The 21,221-nt window shown below is 45.4% G+C and overlaps 1 protein-coding gene across 1 annotated transcript; it reads right to left on the bottom strand.

Moving 5' to 3' along the window:
• Positions 1-1,204: 1,204 nt before the first annotated feature.
• Positions 1,205-19,955, bottom strand: Cerk (Ceramide kinase). Its single transcript, XM_076900390.1, has 8 exons — positions 19,816-19,955; positions 8,238-8,489; positions 4,262-4,455; positions 3,471-3,846; positions 2,873-3,025; positions 2,596-2,792; positions 2,002-2,171; positions 1,205-1,402 (listed from the first exon to the last, which is right to left on the bottom strand). Exons 1-8 carry the CDS (start codon positions 19,943-19,945, stop codon positions 1,327-1,329), a joined length of 1,548 nt encoding a protein of 515 aa, XP_076756505.1. The 5' UTR covers positions 19,946-19,955; the 3' UTR covers positions 1,205-1,326.
• Between the last annotated feature and the right edge of the window lie 1,266 nt (positions 19,956-21,221).

The raw sequence follows: 21,221 nt of genomic DNA, 5'->3' as shown, positions 1-21,221 counted from the left end.
CGTTGGCTTATTTAGTATCGAACGAAGTCATCGTACGTAGCTTCCAGCGCTTGAAGGGTTGCAAATCTTTTAGAAAACTCGTCCATCGCATTTTCTTCCAATATCGGTTTACACTATTGATTCAATTTGATTGATAACGATCGACGAACGAAGTATTTCGTAAACTCGACCGAGAATACATTGTCCACCCTGTTACCTCGAAGGACTCGAAGCAATACCCCATCGATCTCGTCACGATTCGGTTCCACCGATCGTCTTTTGAATCCTTAGCGGTATCTTTGGATCGTCCTTACAGTGAAAAATATACAATCGAGTCTTACGGACGATTCTCTGTACACTACGCAAGAATTGTCTCGTTGGACAGCGTGTTCTAACGGCAATATCCTCGGGAATATCGTGCAGCGAGGAGTCCATTCGGGCACGTTAACGGGTCTCTTCTTCTTTTAAGTACGAAAACGCGTAACCAGTGCAGCTGGGAAGAAGAGCGGGTAGGTTGGGACCGGAAAAGCCCGACGGTGGTTCGTACAAAATTCTGTGGTAAGTACGTCTGCTTTATCTGACTGTGCCGCGAGTGAAGACGTTCGCGATGGAATGTTCGACGATTAAAGATTACACGATCTAACGTAACTGGTGGGGAAAGGAAGTGAAAGGGTGGAAAGATTGGCCGACGCACGATCCTGCCATCCTTCGAAGGCCTTCGTGGACGTTGACGTGGTTGCTCGGGTAGGTTCAAACGTTGGTTCGAAGAGACGCGAAACGCATTCGACGATGCGGTCTCTTCTACGGTGGTTCCCAGTGGCGATGCTAGTGGAACGCAGGGTTGCAGCCAGACACGTTCGCTCAGCGTCATTCGGACCCGAGCTTTAGAATTTCAGCGTTTCCAAACTCCGAAGCTGCGAATATTTCAAGTTCATCATCGATTTTCAAACACGCGTACCTTCGGATTCGAACGAGGGGAATTTCAAGGGAATAGGAAAATCCTGAACCTTCCAATTTGAGGAGTCGATCATACGAGTAGGTATAATAGGTACGAGTCTCGAAAGATCGCCTTTCCTTTAGTCCTCGTTTCAAGAGCAGCGTTGTGTCTGCGCGGAAATCTTAGAAAAAGAACTGTTGCTCTCTCGAGATATCGCTGTCGATCGAAAGAGATTGCTCGCAGAGTGGTCGCACTATTGGCGACACCGCGATTACGGTTTTCTTTTCTCATTTTTAGTTAGGGCAAGTCGAAGGAACTATGCGATTTGAACGGCGCCTCGCGTGCCGCTGGGACACGCGACCGTCGATTCTAGTGGATTTCGAGCGGCCTCGATCGATGTGTGTTCGCCATTAACAGAAACAGGACCGGTCGTGAACAGGTTCCTGGGCCCGTCTCGTGAATACGTTCACTAGTTGGCAGTGTACTCTGTCAACAAACAACACCAAACATAAAATTACTTAACGTCTGTCATGACATTTCGCTAGTATAGTTCAATAAGAAGAAAACGATTCATTTCCGTATCGTCTCTTCGATAGAAAGTAACGTAATTATGTATCCACTATCTTTTCGTCCGCGCTGTTAACCACTCGCGCTGCGACGACGCGCGCAACCGATTCTCTGGCTTAAAAAAATTCGATCACCAGCAAACCTTTCTGGTTACATTCCACGTTCCACGCGTTTTGTTTTCAACTTTACGGCTCCATACAAAATTATTAATAAACACTCTGATTGTACACATCCGTCTAGAATATTAGCATAGAAATAACTTGTTGGCACGAGGCTCTGGTTCGACGGTGTCCGCCGATTTATGGCTCGCTTCGAAACACACCGTGGACGATTTTAACTGCGAACACCGTTCGATCGATCTTCAGCGCGAATGGTTAATAACTCGCGAGAGAAAGGAACGTAAGCGGACAAAACGCGAGGACAGTGGCGGATACGAGAGTGCTTGGATGCCCCCGCGTAGACGATCGAATGGGAAGCGAGCACAGGAGTGCTTGTAAATTACTCGAGCCGATGTTTACCTGATTTTCACGTTGGAGTTATCGATCACCTCGCCGTCGCAATTCCACACGCTGAGGCTCGAGTTCAGATAGCGGTTGCTGATCTCGTTGCTGGACTGCATATGCAGGGTGGGCAGGGCGCGGAACGTGAACTCCCTCGCTCTGTACACCTCGACGAACGGTAGGTCGTACTGTGCAAGACAATTCGCAAAGCTAACGCAGTCTGGTCGTGCGAGATCGTTTCGAGGTTCAATTTCAACTTGTACCGTTTTAGCAATCTGGGAAATTTCGAATACTCGAGGGGACTCGGGAAGGTACGGAAGCTCTGCTCGCGTTTCAGAATTCGGAGATCGATGTTTCGAAGCATTCGAAAGTTCTACAGGTGTGTTCCAGCTTTTTTTAGGATTAAGCATAAAATCGCGAGACACCTCGATGTCTCTAATATTAGACGTTCTACATTCCCCACGTGCTAATTTTACTCGTCGGCTAAAAATAAAAGCTGCGACCACTTGTTCCTTGGCGAATACCTTTTCGATGCGTTCTCCGATATTTTCTGTAGTAATTTGTACGTGAAATTTAATTCTTTTCTTTTTCTTTTTTAGGTACTTTACGCACCAGCGTCTTCTGCTTGCTCGACAGCCTGAGCAACATCCTGATGTTGTTGAACAGCGACGTATGCCGGACCAGAATCACGTCCACGCAGCCATCGCCGACGTGACAGTGCGGGCTGAACCCCATGGGACTTCTCGAACAACCGCAGGCGAGATTGGCGCCGTTCACCATGAAGAATTTCCCTCTGACGGTCATCCACCCTGAACGAAATAAATCGAGGCGAGTGAAACGAGTCCCGAGACGCGTGTTAAATAATTATCAACCCGAATTGACAACTAACTGGAAATTTCTTTGTCTGGAATGCTGTTGTGCATGTGCTGCAAACACCTGGTGCAGTTCTTCGTACACCTCGTGCTGGTTGCTGGATGACACGGGTCCGAAAGAAGCTGTATCTCTCCCTCGTAGCCTTTGTTCGCGAGGATCTTCTTGAAACCTGAATCAAGAGTAATTAATGCACCCGTTCCCCTTTGTGTACTGACAATATTCTTTTTATTCGCAGAATTCTGAAAGCTGTGCACTGACACGGAAATTAGAGCTCAGGGGGATAGAGAGAGGAGCATAAAAAATTCAGAGAAATTCGATTTCGTTTGAATAACACTGGTATGTATTATTTTATTCCTCGTGGGTTAAGCTAACAAGCCTAGAAAATTAATTTTCTCTTTCAAGAACACGTAATTCTCATCAAGTCGTCTGCAATTTACAGCTTAAGAACCAGCTTATTGGAACAACAATTTCTACCAAAGGAAGGGCCAAAAGTATAGACGATTAATTATCAACGACCAGAGTTCTATCCCTCGACGAAAACTGTCACAAAATATAATATATCCATTAAAACCACCCTCTGAACTTGGTCAGAAGCAAGCGAGCACCTTACGTACCCGAGTAATCGTATCTCTGCGGCCCCATCCATCGGAATTTCTCGCTGTCCCGTATCACATCGCCCAGGTAGCCATAACTGAGCATGCTGGCGTACAACCTGAGCAACGCCTGGTCGCTGTGCACGGAGGAGATGTCGAGGCCGGTGCTATCACCGAAAATGATATGTATGGCGGCCGTTTGCACGTCCGTCGTCCCATGGAGGCTGTACGCGACCGTGTCGGTGCTCCCGCTCGGTATCACCCCGATGGGGAGCATGGGGGATGGTAGGATCGCCTCAGGGTCGTTCGGATCGATCTGCCGGTCCTTCGAGGCCCTCAACACCAGCCCGTTGATCACCTCCGCGAGGGTCCCGTCGCCGCCTATACACGCCACCGCCTGGGTGAAACGAAACAAGAGGGGTTGAAACGTCAGACGACTCTGCGGGGTGTGGAGAGAGGCGTGAAACGGTTCTTGGTAATATCTTGGGGGAAGAAAGCTGACGCGAGGGAGCGGAGGACGAACAACGGTCGGAATTTTAGTAGAAAAGAGGGAAAACGGGATGAATATTTTATGGAAGATGCCAGGATTTTTCAGAGGAAATGAGAAGACAGCGAAATGTCGTTAGATGTAAAGGAAATGCTCGATAGGAAATTGTAGTTAGAATTGTCTAGAATGGAAATGGAAAGTGGTATGTAACCTTCGCTGTTTGATCGATAACGTTCCAGGAAGTGGAAGCTGGTGGAAGTGAAGACTATATAGAAGGAAATGGAATTTAAGAGGATTAGTAAACGAAGCCAACCGTGAGACTCACATGGAAGTCATCGAGGTCTGCGCTTAGAAGTATATCGCGAGCATGGCCAATCCTTTCCGTGACGAGCATCTTTGTCTCGACGCCAGCTATGGTCATCAACGGTTGCACGTCTTTCTCCCAGATCTTCAACCCCTTCTTTTTCCCTCCAAATGGATTGACCAGTAAAAGAATCTTTCTAGGACGATGGGTTAACCCTGAAAACCGAACGTTTTTCCCATTACCTGTAGATTACCATAATTGCATCGAACAATTAAAAGGGTACAATCAGCTGTTCGTTCGAAATCGATTTAACACAGGAATCATGTCTCTCGAGGAAAGTAAATTGTTCGATTACGCGAGGGATAGTCTTTCGCAGGAAAGCAACGCAGTCAGCGCGAAATCGAATCAATACTGTCACCCCTAACAGAGTAGCCTAGAAAGAGATCGCGTTACTACACGCGCGGCAAAGAACCACCCCGTTGTTTTTCCCGTTTGACCGTGTTTCCTGCTAGATTCCGCGCAACGATTACGTAAGGTGCGTTCATATCGCTTGTTGCTACGTCAAACTCATAATTTCCCCTCTTTTTTTTCCCTTCCATACAGCGATACACGGAGGTAACGTAACGCATTCGCGTAAAGTGCAGCATACGTAAATCGCGCGCGCAATAACGTTTCGTGTTTCGCGACACTGTAAAACGAAAATGTCACCGGGGATCGTGAGAGTGTCGCGTGTTCAGCAAACTTTTCCCGTTCACGAGGAGGCAGACGGCTCTTTCCGTTCGATGCGAATGGCATAGGCCTGGTGACCCTTCTTGGTGAAAGTGTCCCAGTCGACCGCTACAGTTCGCTTCCCATTCGCGGTGGGTTTATTTTTATCCAACACCAGGGTCTACCCGCCTGTTTCTTCCATAAACGGGATCGCCTGTCACTTCTTCGCGATGGTAACGCCAACGAGTCGATGAAATTTATCAGAAATTTCTAATCATTTTCATTTACAATTCTGGTCTTTGACGTAGAACTATGAAGATCGCATCGACGACAAGCGGGATGCTGCTGAAATCGGCTGATCAAATCGACGTCTACAATGAATATTTTCATCGGGCCGAAGAATTACGCGATCGATAAACGATAATAACCGTTGATTCGTTGTGAAACCGGTTTTCTTGGAATAATCTCTCCGGTAAAGTAATTTTCCTTGGACTTTAACGTTATCCGCGCCAAGTTAAATAAATCGTGATTATTTTTAATGAATATCGCGTTTCTTTGGTCAGGGAAATAGCAGTGGAATATTTGAAACCGGTAGTCCCAGGTTTGTCCATTAACAGCGACAACATCAGGTAATGACGCGTAGGACATGGTTACACAAGGAAACATTCTTCGCTACAATTTGTTTAATTAGCGAAGCCTGTAAAGGAAAAGACTTACGACACTACCGTGTAAACAACTTGAAAACTCGACGAACGACATGGACTGTTTAATTCGATTATTATTAATTTGCTGAGAGATAAATCTTCAGAGTAGACAGAAAAGGGACAGAAAAATATCCAAAGCGTACCATCTAAGGCCGAGGACTCGAATGTCTGTTTTAAAATAGTCCATACACCAGCTTCCCCTTCTAAAATCATTAATAAACAGTGCTCCGAAACGTTTCTCGTTAAAAATAAAACGGATATTTACGCGCGATCATGCCAGTTCTACTTGGAACAACCCCGCTCTGTAAAGAATACGCACGATTCAAGATTCATTTCCTACCAAGACAGCGTTGAACACGTGTTCGAGCACGGAAATGCCGAAACTAAGTCAAGTCCGACCCAGCTAATCGAAACGCAAGTGGTACACGACCTTTGGAAACTTCGAGCAACTATTCGCTGAAGTGACTCGTGGCCGCGAGCAACCTATGATTATCCTAAGCCCACCGGTGGATGGAAACCGAGCACAACCCCTCGACTCGAACCGTGAACTTAGCGCAACCTGTCTCATCTAAAATTATCGAAAGGGGACACTTATTTCGAGCATCGTTATTAATAACCCTGGGAACACCATGCGGAACAGCCGCCAACCGCGTCGATCGCCATTTTAGACGACGCCTCGAAGGACACCCGGTTAAATAGCAACCCCGTGAAAGGCGGCGGAGTGAAAGAGCCGGTTATTTAACAGCGCTGGTAAATCAGCCTTCCGAGAAACCATCTATTCGGTGAATGAGGGATGACGCGGAGGCCTTTGGGCGCGCGTTCGCCACGGGGTTGACTCTAGGCGCGAAGAGGGTGCGTCTCGCTGGTCGAAGCGTTACGGCGTGCTCGGTCAATAGAACGTTCCGCGTCCTGCGTTCTCTCTTCGTGTCCGACGACCCTTTCCGAGTGCCTGAAGAGGGATCTTAGGTTAAGGTTGGGTAAACTGGATGTTTTCGTCGCGAGTTCCCTAGTTTTCCTCATTACAGAGCCAGAAAGTGATCGATCCTGAGTTCCAGTCGATAAGAGTTCGATGCGACGGGGTTAATCCCAACTTCGTGATATCCATAAGAATTTCCAAGTGTAAATAAGAAAAGGGTTCTTACGGTTGGACCAAGCGGAGAAGTTTCAAGGGGTCTGAGAAAATATTCGAACACTTTTCTCGCGTGCGATATCCGTAAAAGAGAAATAAGATGAATTACTTGCAGGAGAGTTGTTTAAGTTCAAGTTGAGACGCTGTAAAATGATATTCCGTATAAAGAATGATATCCTGCTCGTTCGTAAATCATCCGACGAGTCATAAGTATCTTGCGCAAGCGAAAGACGGAAAAAGTCTCCATTATGCAGAGTAGTGACAAATTACAAGATATCAGACTCCGATGTGTGCATATTTCACTGTTCGAGTGTGAAATATCAGCGTTAAATCGACGGGTGCGCGTCCTGTTAAGCTTAGAAGGCGTAAATTTCGCAGTCGAGCAACGAATCGACTCGAAGCACTCGGCGGCTGAAATTTCAGTAACCGTATACCCCGTGGTCCCTCCGGTTTCTTTCGTTTTTCACAACAAGCGAGCAGAAACGTGCCTTAATTACGCAGCCTTGATCCGTAACCGACGACCCAGTTCCACGCTTTAATCCTTTCTACTCGCTCGCGAGGAAACGTAAACGCTGTTTACGAGATCAAGCACGATTCCGCGCGGCTCTATTACATACGCGGCCATATCGCTGGGAAATAAAAAGAAAAACCGGGGTTCGATCGCGCTTATTAGAGCTCTCGCGAGACGGAGTAAATAAACAGTTGACCGTTGAGATACTTCGAGGATCCAATTATCCTGGACGCAGACGCGTTAACGATCGACGTCTGGTTAATTAATTTAGACGACGATTATTTGTGGAAGGCGTGTAAAGGACCAAGGACCAGAAACGCTATTCCGTAGCCTGGTTCAACTTTCACTCCTCGTGCTTCCCCCTTCGTATTTTCTCGCGACGACATTCTCGATCCAACGGACCATTGAAAGCAAACTGTGCGGTGTAAATTAGGAACCGGTTAAACGATAATTAATTTACGTGTACTGTGCGTTCAATTGGATTTAAAGGTATTTCAGGACTATTTCGAAGTTGGGACGATTTAAAGCCAATCATTGCAGCGTGGGGCCATTTTATTGGGCGGATAACGACTCGCGAAACGGCTCCAAGTTATTGCTTATCAGAACTGATGGCTCGTCGACGGTAAAATCGGATGCTCTTCGATCCGCGTACTCTTCGACAATGAACGGACATTCGAACGCTACTTAGCGATGCGATTTCATTTTCACGGCATTAATCCCTCGATTATCAGCGCGCGTTTATCGAAGTATCTCATCAAGATAAACAAGAGCACGTAAAACAATTGAAATTAGCAGATGAAGCGATAGAGATGTGGAAAATAATAATTATCGAACTGTTAACCCCTCGAGAAATACAATGCGAACGGAAACATAAACTAGCCCCTAGTTGGTCTAAATGAAAACGTGTCACGCGAGGCAATGAAAAGAAACGGGAGTGAAACTCACCCATGAGGTAATTTCGAATGGTCTTGACCCAAGAGGCGACCTGTCGCGGGTCTGTGTGGCTCATCGTCACGCTGTGATGACTCCATTTGTTCTTCGACCCGCGCACGGCGTAGTGGAGGATGAAATTCGTTGGGCAAACAGTGGGTGACGTGGGTGATGTTGGCGGCTGTTTCTCTTTCACGTTCACCCCCGGTATCCAGTCGTCGCCGTAGCGCACCGCGAGCACGTCCGACATCGGTAGCGTCCATCTTGCTGAAAATTCGAGCATCGAATCCCATTGACAATTACCACTACCAGCCTCGAATGTCTAAAAAAAGAATCTAAATTCACGCGACTCTTTTAGAACGTGGCGAACGTTTCGTGGGAGCCTTACAATTCATGTTCTTGCGGGGTTGAAAGGGGGGTTAACCGTTTACATGGACTCGCGCCATTTTACAAGCACTCGACCCTCGTTAGACGTAAAAAATAAATTCAAGAGAAAACTGAGGGAGATCTCGACCGCAAAGTGTTGGCATTATTCTTTCTGGGTCGCCATTGTTGTCCCGGTTGGATCGAAACGGCGAAGAAATTTGCGCAAGCTTCCTTGCATCGCAACCTTTTTTTTTTTCGCATCGCGGTGTCTCGATTCGAAAATAAACCTTGAATTCGAAGCGCGTATCTCTCTGTTACACATGGAGATTTATATCGTGGTACGATATAAATCTGTCTTCGTTTAGTATAGCAAATAATCGCCTCGATGGAAAGCGATTAACCGAATTAACCGTATTGCACGAGAATACACTTTGATCCTCCACGTGAAACATTGATTATCGTTAATAAAGAAACGAGTACGAGAGGAGGCAATGTCCGTAAGCGTGCAGCGTGTACGCATTCGGCTCAGAAGGGCAACAGACAAAAGGTGCTCGATTTACGTTCTCTAATAGCCGCCACTTAATATTGCGATAGAACGACGGGGAACAAAGGCGAACCGTTCGAACTGTTTTGCATAATTGAACGAGGCGCTCTACTTGTTTATACACGTTTATCGAGCAGCCTCCAACGTCAGATACGAGGAAAGAGAAACGCGCGAGTTTCTCAATTTTCTTTTATTCTTAAATATCGAAAGATAATTGCGATAAGAAATTTATTGATCGTCGCTGTCGAACTGAAATTAAGAAGATTGCGAAGTCTCAGAGAAGTGCAGCTCGTGATACGATAAATTTTATTGCTGAAAATGTTCAATTAATTGGATGAAGAAGATCCAAGGTCCCTTGTTGCTATGTTCGCAAATGGATCGTGGCTACGTTTCGCTGTTGGAGTACGAGAAATCACGGCCAGCTGATAAACGGAAGGTACTCTGTGGACGATACTGATACGACGAAGAAGGAGGCCCATTTACGATAAGTAAATCAGTCGGCAAGGCAAACATCCTGTCGGATGTAAATTGCTACGAACATCTTATAGACACCACTGGTTGCTGGTACGGAACATGAAACGACCTGTGGGTATACAGCTCTTGTTCCAATGGCCTTGGCTAGGTTTTAAACCTGTACCAGCTGAAGTCTCTCTTTTGATATTCATTCGCACGAGCAGAGAAAACTTTTCGCCAATGTCAGTTATACTCATCGTCCTGCTGACGACTAATTTTTGCTAATTTCGAGCCGTCAGAGCGTTTAATATGAGTCCAAAAACGAGGAATCGATGAAGCTATTAAACGCGAGATGATCACGAATAATATCCTTTGACGAAATTCTAAAGAAAACGATCGAAAGGCTGTACTTTGTCACTTTGACCTGGCAAGGGGTTGCAAATATCTCTAGAATGGACATTTATCTGTAATTTTAAGTGGTTACTTATTACCGCGCTTGGGAATTCGTTTTTGGAATTAGAACGAATTTTTTCGACGAACGTTGATTTCGAACACCTTCGTCAGAAGTTTAACATAGAATACCTACAGTGGACTCTTTTAATCAGGACAAACGTTATCGGCGAGCTGACAGTTAGTGCGCGCAGAAATCCAGCAATTGTAACACGGTGACATGGTTCAAGCAGGCTGATAAGGAAATTACGTAACTGATAACAGGCCACGATACAATAGTCGCGATACAGCTGTTAAATATGAATTTCCTCGCAGTCCTTCTGCCTGGTCGATTAAGAATAACGCATAATTAACTCGTAGACGGATGCAATTAGAAAATGTCGACATCAGAGATCGAAGAGGACGGTTCGATCGAACATCTTAGAACCGCGTGGTAGGAATTTTAAAAGAGAGACTCGTATCGGAAGAATAGACTCGAAAATGTTCAAGATCCATCGCGTGGAGAGAAATCTAAGTAATAGCAAGCTATTTTGTAAAATTGAAAAAAAAATGCAGTCCCTTTAAAAAGAGACTTTCTCGATTTCGTTCATAAAACGAGGCTTCTAAATGAAAGAAAAGAGGAAAAAACGGAGTACTCTGTAAGCTGATTCCACTGGTACCTCTTTCAACTCACGTGTCACGATCGTGTACAGCTATGCTTCACGCACTGGCGACATGCGATAGGAATAACAATCGCGTCCCGTCGAATTATTTCATCGAGCACGCGGACCCATCTAAATCGGCTCCCTTCCTGCTCGTAAATTACTCACCCCGACGCGAACTTTCGCTCTCGACTTTTCCCTGACGGACGATCGGTAGCGATCCTCAATTTTATGGACAGAATTCCGCGAATCATCGAGAAAAAAGGAAAACAAATTTTAAATTTCCTTTATTTTTCTCTAGAAAGTAAGCAGATACGATGGATTAATAAATCTGATTGGTATCGAGGTGCACGGTAATTAATCTTGTATCGATAAGCCTCGAATTATCAAGAAAACGAGTATCGAACAATCAGTATCTTATTATTGTTCTTAAAATGAAAAACATTTCGAAATCGTTGGTTAGCGGTGTGCAACAAAGCCATCAGTTAATAATGCGTGACGAAACGACGCGTACGATGGTTAATCGGGTTCTGTTTTCAGCCTCTGTTCTCGGTGATTCACGTGTCTCCTGGTGTTAAACACCCCGCTGGTTTAATTCGATCGTAAACACGTTTACGATTTGAAAATTACCGTTCTCATTATCGTGTCGCACTTTGTTATTTCTGGCTGCCACGGATGCCAAGTCTCAGAGGCTTTACTCCGATAATAAGTAGATGTAATTAAAATATCTGAAGTGCTTTTAGAAACGAATCTTGAGGGAGAGAAAGAGAGAGAGAGAGAGAAACAGAAGATTACATAAAATAATAAAAATCACTGCAAAGCTGACACTCTTCCTGATGTTATTACAAAACAGCCATCGAGAGCAAGGCGAGAGCCTCCAGTCTTCCGTAATTAAAGTTTTAATTAGAATTCCGCGAACCAAGTCGATCCAAAATCTGAAGCTGCCTCGAAAGCAAATCGAGAACGCTGTTTCCACTACAAACTTAGCTAATATACATCGCCGCTGACAACGGATAACAAGTTCCTCGAGTTAGACGCCTCCGTGCGCCACCGTGATTTCTTATTCGACCTGCTGAAGCTAGGAAGCTCGACGAGTCGAGGGCAAACAACTTCGATCGAGTCGATATTAGAAAATACAATCATCCATGGATGTATCGCAAACAAAAACTTGCTGGATAGAGCAAATCGAATCGAACATTTCCTCCGCGCGAGAGAAAAAAAATACTGTTAACCCTATCGAAAGACACGACTGAGAACCGTAGGAACGGTCGCGTTCCTGTTTATTAAAAGCGGTCTGGTTAATCCTCGTGTCGTGGCTCACGCTGTATCGCGCTCGCAAGTGTAAATCGTCGCTAAATATATTGCGCACATGGCCAGTCCGCCGTCGAGTCTAGCGAGAGTATCTCGCGTTCCTCTCGCGAGCGCACTCGCATCGATTCGTTCCACTTTCCTAAGCTAGGTTACCATTTTGCATACCATCTGGATCGGTGGTTACAAACGAGAGCCTGACCTGTTCCACTGCCGTTTATCATCCCCCACTTCTTTCGCTCCTCGATCAACCTTATCAAAGACCGATCAATCAGGCTCGAGGTTGGCCATCGGAAAAGTAGCTGCGCGGTATTTCCAACTGTAGATTACCCACGCATCGATTAACGGCACGAGCGATCCATCGATATTTTGCGCAGCAACAAAATTTACTTGAACGATATTTCAAATCGAATACTATTGCTTCGAGTATCGTGGTAAACGATACCAAGTTTGTTTCTCTGTTGAAACGTACACGCGTGTATACGTAGCCAATCGTCGAAACGAACAAGAAGGAAACTTGTATAAGAACCAAGATAAGAACCGGAAGAAGAAAGGAGATTAAAAAGCCTTGAACCCAGAAAATTGCGATCTGAATTAAATAAACGAACTCCAAATAACTTGTAAGTTACATTGTCGAAGGACTTAAGCAGACTCACCCTTCGCGCGTTTAAGGGTAGCACGCGCAGACATACGTTCTTAATGCAAAGTATGCAAAGCGAGAGTGTATGCTAGAAATTTTATAGCAAGATTGTACGCAAGTGCAATTCTAAGACCTCTATCTAGTGATCTAGTGAAAAAAGTTGTTCGTTACAACCACGAATGCGTCTAGACCACGCGCAATACGAAGAAAGAGCAGTGGCTTCAGCCTTGAGAAAGAAAAAAAATACGAAGCTGTGTTAGTCTGGTAATAAGACACGAATCGAAATGCAACGCTGGATGGTTCGTTCGTATGTACGTGGGTCTCTAAAGATCGTAGAAAGTGGAATTTGCATATCCGCCCACGCTCGAGCCCCGCGGTCTAGCAGCTGTTACAGGTCGCGGAAGCTGCGACTGTGACCCAGAAACGTATCAAGCCTTTTATTCGACTCGCTGAAGGGCTTTCGAACGCGAAGGTCGCGCCGTCAGAAGCCACCCCTTCGCGCCCAGGGACCATGGAACGGCCCTGGCGTCGCCGTCGCGCTCGTCAAGGAATGCGAAACGCGAGAGGCAGATCTGAAAATAAATGCGTGCGAACAGCAGCAGCAGCAGCAGCAGCAGCAGTCACCTGACCACATCTTATTCACCTTTCCGACATGCAACTCGCGTTGGAACGATAAGCGATTCAAAGATTCAGATCTGACGGATATCGAAAGCTGTAACTATTCTATCGGATATCCAATCGATTAGATTTGCGACCCCTGTAGAAAAGCAGAGGCTCGAGTCGCACGAACGTCTGAAACTTTGAAACCTTCGCGCGAGGATTGGAAATTGGCCTGGATTTCGGAAATGTCAGAGGTCGAGGAAGAAACCCGAATGGAAATTCGGAAGCGGCTGAACCAAAGTCGATGATAATTGGTATTGGAGGCACGCCCGGTTTACTCACGCTCGAGCCTTGATTGCAGCCCGTCGGAAGGAATCCGTAATTCCTCCGTGGCTGCAGCCTCAAGTTTGTTCAGGTAATTTTAGGCAGCATCGCGCGGCGCCGGTCGTTCACACCGATTTTCAGTCTAGCCCGTCGAAGGTCGTTTCTTTTCGCCAACTGGTTCACCTTCGATCGCCTTCACTTCGGACCGCTCCGAGCGATTTATCCTCCGCTTCCTACTCTTTTCTCGCTTGGCACTCGTCCTTGGTCGATTTGACAAGTTATGTTTCTTTTTCCCTTAACACGAAATACCATCTGTTTGCGCGCGGTTAGAGAAGACTCGAGATCTTAGAACCTACCAGAGAGACGGAGAGAGGAGGGATATATTTAAGTACAATTTAATTTAACTTCCATCTCGAGCAATATAAATTTAACCAGCGACCATCATCTTTCAGTACCATTAAGAAGAATTCTGAAGTTTTAGAAGGCAGACCTTTCAAACGATCGTTCGAATCAATAATTAAACTGAATAAAAGAGCCAAAAATGTAACGTGGCATTAAAAAATTCTACAGGTTTCATAAACTGCTTAGAAGAACAAGAAAGCCGCAAATATCCAGTTCCACTCCTCGACAAGACTCCTAAGAAATCAGATCGCTCTCGAAATTGCTCCGGGGCTGCCAACAATCGTCGCGGCGACAACCAAACACAGGAAACCGTGCAACGCCTCTCGATCGCTCGATTACGTCAATTCCATCGTGCAGCGATATTAAAAAAAAAAAAGAGAAAGACGGAGACAGGACGCAGACATAACTCTTGCAGCGTGGCTCTTAATTAAAGAGTTTCGCAACGAATACTACCTGCAGCCGTGCAACGCTCGTCCGCCCATTTACATAATCGACGACGTAGCAATCGGCTAGATGGACACGACGGCGAAACGTGACGGAAATGAAATTCTTCCTCAGCTAGAAGCCCGCGATACGACACGTGAGAACGTTCACGAATCACTCTCAAACGATTCCTCCAGCTGAAACGACCATTTACTCGAACGAATCTTCGTCTCTGATCCCATCGAGCGACAGTTTCGCACGCGACCCGTCGCGCAATCAACGAATCGTCGTTGCTCGCAACAGTCTCGAGTTATTAATGGAGAGGTTTGTGATTAAAATCAACGTCTTCGTAGCTGACTTCCTTCGGTGCCGTTTCGTGACAGATATCGTCGAATCGACCCTGTTCCTAGCGTCTGACCTTTCGGATGGAGCCAGAGGCTCGGTCACGGACGTCCAAGGGAGTTTCGCCAGCGTCACTTCGTGTAAATGCGTTTGCGCGTACACTCGCCGAGGAAAATAAAGAAAAATGTTAAACGTTTCAACTTTCAGAAGCTATTTTCTACTCTCCTATAACACGTGTCATTTGTTTCGTCACGCACAGTAGAGATGACGTGTACATATAATACAGATTCGAGAAACTTTTTTGTAGTCCAGTGGAACCACCGCTATCCTTTAACCGATACTTTCATTTTCGATTGACACTGGTACTCGTGATATACTTCAATATCGATCGCATTGTTCGAAACAGCAATTTCAGGTGCCCTATCGACGTGCACCACTTACGCGAATGTGAGCTGTATAAAACAGCGTGGGTGAGCGTCACCCTGATAATCGATAGCGGAACGAGAGACAAGCTTACTCTAATTGGGTAATAACATTCTTCCTATTATTTCGTTCACGTAACAGAGCATAGGTAACTAATCAATTTCGTAGTCTCGTAATCACCTTGAGAAGCTCATCCCATCGATTATCGAGGGGGACGAAGCGGAACGAGTATCGGAGAAATGGTGTAATAACGTGAAACGAAGCAGAGCCTGAAGAAAAGTGGCTGATCGGCAGAACAGCGATCGGTATCGCGGGTGCATCGTAAGCGGAATGCGACGACGCGCGATTGAGATAATTGAGACGTGTGCCAAAAGGTCGGTCTTTCTTTCACGCGAAGAAGAACGCGAACCAGTACTGACGGCGTGCATCATTCAGGATTGATGATGCACGGGTCGAGGGGGATTACGTAAACGATGCAGCCGCACAAATTGCTCCAAAGTGTAGGTATATAAGGTACATATCGTGGCATTATGTGGCACGGTAGTATCCTACATGCTGCGCGACAAGTAGCAAGTTTCACTTTCGCGTGCCTAGCATTCGCCTAACCGTGGTATCAAGATTGTCGCTGGCGGCTGGTAACGAGTAGGCTTCGCGATTTTTCGAGTAGGAAATAATTAGGAATTTTTAATAAGAATCTTTGACTAAAGAAGAGAGAGAGAGAAAGAGAAAGAGAAGACATAATTTCTCTAAGAAAAGTAGGTCTTTTTCTCTAGAAAAGTAAGTTCTCCAAGAAGACAGAATTTTTCAGATTCGCAAGTTTCTACTGTGAAAATTTGGTAAAACAGATTGAAATAGAATCAATGGCTAAGCAATCTGTAGATGTGCTAGGATAGTTTATTTGATTTGTGCTCAGCTCAAAGGTTCGTTCGTATTAGCCTCGAGGACACCCCCAATGCTATGATTCCTCCGCATGTTTAAGCAAGCTCCTAGCTAGATAGTAAGATCGCTCGTGCGCCCTGATGTTCCACATTTCTTACGCTACATAAAGAATAATTAAAAAACCTCGATAATCGAAAGTAATTAATTCTCGAAAGAGACGATAGAAGCGATTAAACAAACGAAATGGAGTTGCAATTGAATAAAGTGACTCTACTCTAAAGACGATGATAATGAAAAAGTCCGCGAGTCCGATCACAGTTATTAAAATTGAATTAACGACAGGCGATCTTATGCAATGATCCGGCTCTAACGAATTGTTTCTTCGAACGTTTCCTCGAGCACTTAACTTGGATGAAACGAAACAACGCGACTGGTAATCGTCTCGATTGTTGGGATCGAAGGGAATGCGGCCAATGTGCGGTTTGGCATTAATAGCTGAGCCGATAACGTGGATCGAATTCAATTTGAAAGAATCAGGGCGTATTCGAACGCGTTCGTACAACGTTGCGTTGAACGAAACGGTTTTTCGAGTCATCCAGCAGGTGAATAACAGACGCATCCACGAGACTCGAAGCACGAGACTCGCGCTATGGGAAGTATTTGAATCAGAACGATCGAAATTTAACTCAGTGACGCTGGTGTCCACGTTCTAAACGAAGCACGTTGCAAAATTGAATGAGGTGTGCACTTTGCGCGCTGATAGCTTCAAAGAAAAGGAAGTAATCGTATATTCCAGACAAAGCGTGGTGCGAGCATAGAAACACACAGGGTATGCAAATACGAAACGTTATGGTGGTATCGGCTCTCGAACGACCAGCATACCGATCCGCAACACATCTGGAGAAGTAACCCTAATACATTCCGCGTCCAATATTAGTCTGACCTATAACCCGACACGTGTTACTCGTTTCAACTCTTTCTGTTACTCTCGTTTCGCGTCTCATTAAACACAGACGCCTCTAAACATCCACTGGTCCCGTTCCTCGACTTCTACGAGCCTCTCGGTACCAGCTCGAGGCGAAACTAACTTCGACTAGAAATTAGTCGCGAGTAAACCTCCTCTCTGGAACTGTTCAAAAATTCCCACGATTTGATTTCGTATCTGTTCTACGTTCAACGTGACGTAGGTACCACGCGCAGAAGAGAACGGGACCATATCTAGTCGTGTGTAAACCGTGCAGCTTCAAGGACGCATCTTCGCCACATATGTTCCATTAATTTACTTTTTAACCGTGAACATGACTTCGTACAAAAAATGTCTAAGAACAAGTTTCGTTACTTCAATTCTGGTCTATCTTATCGCGTAAAGATTCCAATTCAACGATAATTTATTAGTTGATTTTGCGAAATAACAGGAGAATGCGTTGGTAATCGTGCGTGTTGTTAAAAAGACGATTCTAAGAGGACTGTTCTCGTCAAGTTGTTAGAGAATCACTGGAAATAGTGTCCTTTGGAACGCGTTTAACATACGCCAAAATCGATGCGATCTGAACGGCTCCTCGAAAAGCAAATAATTACACTTATCGATATTCCATAGGTGTAGATGGGTCACGTAGCCGAGGGGGCTCTGTATCGTTCACAGCACCAACTCCTCTGCTACGGTCCTCCTCGTCTCTCGTCTGTTCAGCGCGGGAACGTTTCCACTTAAGTAGATTCCTCTCTCCCGGGTCGTACGCCTACCGAATTTATCTTGCGATTCTCGACGGTGCCGTCGCCGGAAATATCGATCGGATACGTGCGACCACGTCTAGTTGAACTGGAGTAGAGTTCGCTCTACCAAGGTCGACGGATGTAATTTCACGTGCGAGTATCATCCTTTGATTACGGTGAAAGTCTTCTGAATTTAGAAATTATTCCCCAGACTTCATTCAAAATTCGCTTTTCGTTCTTCATTGAAAATTCTGTCGCGTTCTCGCGATGTTTCGTTATTATTTTTCGCGACGAGATTTAGGTTTTCCGTTCAGACTACTCTAAAAGTTTTTTCATTCATTAACACGCGTGCTTCTCCAAGAAGACCGCATCGTCGATCGCTTTCGCTACCCACGCGATCACGATTGGAAGATCTCTTCGATCGCGTGCAGTCGCGATAACAGAATGACAACAGAATCTTACGCTGATCGCGATAACGTTGAGACAGCGATACGTACGTTTCGAACTGATCGATAATTAATGTACTCGTTGATAATGACGATAACGTCGAGCAGAAATAAGTATTTTCCTTAACGCCATATCTGGCTCGTTTCGGTGATAAAAATTGCCCATGAAGATAGACGACGAAGCAAACGAAATATTTAGGAATCGCAATAAAAGAGCGCTATAGACGATAGATAATTATTGAAATCAGTATAATGTTAAATGGAATACTTGTTTCCCTTTTTTGGTATTGAGACGTGAATCGATTTTATGATATAATTGAAGGCGACGAGAAGGATCTCCGCTTCCAGTGTACACCAATGAATATTATATAACTATAAAAAAGAATACGTCTACCTGCACAGTGAAACATTGATTTACGTCTCTGTTTCGATATTACTACTGGCGATAATATCTTTCAACGAACGGTACATAATGTAAAGCCATGATGTAATTACGTTTTTTCCGATGATCGAAGATCGCACGCGCGCGCAAAAAAGAATGTGACCGCGCTCTGTCTACGATAGTCGTCAGGCGAATCGCGAGCGTCCAGTCGCGATTTATCTTCGCGGTTCCCTAACAACTTCCGGAAAAGTAGCGAGTCGAGCGATTCCGTAACGAAACTGTGCAATTTCCCGGGCGCTTCGTTCGAGTTCCTTGTTTGGGATCGATTTCACAATCGCAACCAGCTCGCACGTTAAAAGCCACCGTCGTTCCCAGTAATATAATAAGATTCGTCGGTGGACGTCGAAGGAACGCGCGAGTAATTTTAACGATGCAACAGATCGATTCGCTCGGAAACGATGGAAAGTTATCGAAGGACGCCCCGCTGGGCTTTTCGATAATTGCAAGCTAATGGATAGAAACTGAAAACGTCGAACGAGGAGATAACGTGTAACGGTAGAGTAAATGTTAGCCCCGTTGTTTAGAAAAAAACGAAACGAACGAAGCATCGCACCAGCGAATCGACGGAGAATTAATAATCAATTACAGATTCATTTCGTAACAGAGTCGATAACAGTCGGAGAACATTGTTCCGCTATCTCGGTTCGATATCCTTCAAATTTTTCACCGGTACTGACTCACACGATATTTACCTTCGCGCTAGTTCAGTAAATACATCACAGACACTGACCCTAGCTTCACCATAAACGAGCAGATACGCTGACAACGTTGATCGCAGAAACTGAAAGAGCTGGAGAGCTCGCGTGCGCTAACTCGAAAGGGCTTCCAGCGGGTAACAACGAAGTACTATGAGACGTCTGGCGTTCTCCAGACTGTCGTTTCGTGCGTACGCTCCAGTCCAGCGAGTCGAGACCTTGTTCCGTGTCTCGTGCACGGCGAGTACCTCGCGCACACTTTGACACGAGAGAAAAAGCGTAGCCTTAAAGCGGAAGCGACGAGGCCGTTCGAACGCTGTTAACGCGCGATAATGCACCGTCGACGGGCTAATAAAGAGCAGGGAACGGTGATTAAAATTCGCGCGGGCACGTGGACAGAGCGATGTTACTTTCTTCGACGTGCACGAATGGCACGAGTGTCTGCACGACTCGATAATCACCAGGACAGCGTGACTCAACGCGACTCAGTTTTGAGTGCACTTACTGTACGGCGGCTTCTCCGTCTCCCAGATAAGAGTGCCACGATGGAAATAGACTCTGCATCGTTTCTTCTTGACGACGAACGTGTTCAGGAGCACCGTCCTCGAGGACTGGTCCGTGATCTCCTGCATCATCCTGACGGCTGGCTCTCTGGCTGGCCCTGTTCGACGGCTGGCCGCTGTCTCAACGGCAGAGCCGCAGGAACGTCGTCATCACGCCGATCGATTCGTAACGGATGTGGAAAAAATCGCTACGCGAATCGGGCACGACGCTCGCGAACCGTACGCACACAGAGGCGAAGAGAAAACGTGCGAGAACCTGGCCAACTCGTTGGCTCGAGCACGACTGCAGCGGAGGATCGACTCGCCGTGAATCGTGTCAAACCGTACGCGGTTGCCTTTCACACAGGCTGGCGCCTCCATCTAGCCAGCTGTCCCTTTAAACACGAACGCGGTGAGCGCGGTTTCCGGCGGCCGACTCTGTTCCAACCGCGGCTGAGATCCTCGTTCAGGAAAGATTTTAGCGATCTAGCGAACGGTTGGGCTGATGGATTTTCCTGAATTAAATTCATCGAACTTCGATACCACGTTATCGCTTTTGATACCGCTAGAAATGTTACTGATCGAGGATAGAACAGGATTGTGAAACGTGTATCGTATCAACGATGCCTGAAACGAAAGAGTAGGAGGACAGGAAGTACCATATGGTAAAGAAGAATATGTTTCGCGTTCTATCGGAACTCTGTCGTCGATGCTATCACTTTGGAGAATTTTCTAGGATATTGTGTAGCGTGTGAATTCAAATTCTTAAGATACTTTGCTTAAGGAATGTTTCAGATTATGGAGATTGTAATCGTTTCGTCTTTCTATTGTATGCGATGTGAGGGGAAAAGTAGAGAGGGGATTTTGAGGATCAATTAAATATAAGAGATCCTCTAATTAATCAGCACCGTATTGGTTTACGCGTCATGTTAAATTGTTCGGGTAAAAATTGTATGCTTTTCGTTTGAAAATTTGAATTTTGTACTGGTTGCGCCATCTGAAACAAGATTGCTTAAACTGGTTGACGACGAAGCAACTTGTAGCGCGATTTGTTCGAAAACCGCTGAAACTAGTTGCGGTACAGTGCAAATTAGTTTATGATAATAGTTTCTAACAATTAATTTTAAAGAACACATTTTATACACTCGTAAATTAAGTATCTGTCTAGCAATCCTAGGAAAAACAATTCTCATCCTGCAACGAGGAAATTTACATGCATTTTAATTACTTATAATTAATGATTCTATGAAGAGATCATTCAAAGTCCTCCATGTGTTTACAAAAGAATAAGAAACGATTAGCTAATCAATGCGACAAATACAAATTAAGTCATGAAACATTCCATCAAGTTAAACAGTTGCACTAATAC

Source organism: Xylocopa sonorina, chromosome 1 (genome assembly GCF_050948175.1).
Source record: "Xylocopa sonorina isolate GNS202 chromosome 1, iyXylSono1_principal, whole genome shotgun sequence".
NCBI lineage: Eukaryota > Metazoa > Arthropoda > Insecta > Hymenoptera > Apidae > Xylocopa > Xylocopa sonorina.
Note: the sequence above shows the minus strand (reverse complement) of the source record. Positions and strands in the feature narration are given on the sequence as shown.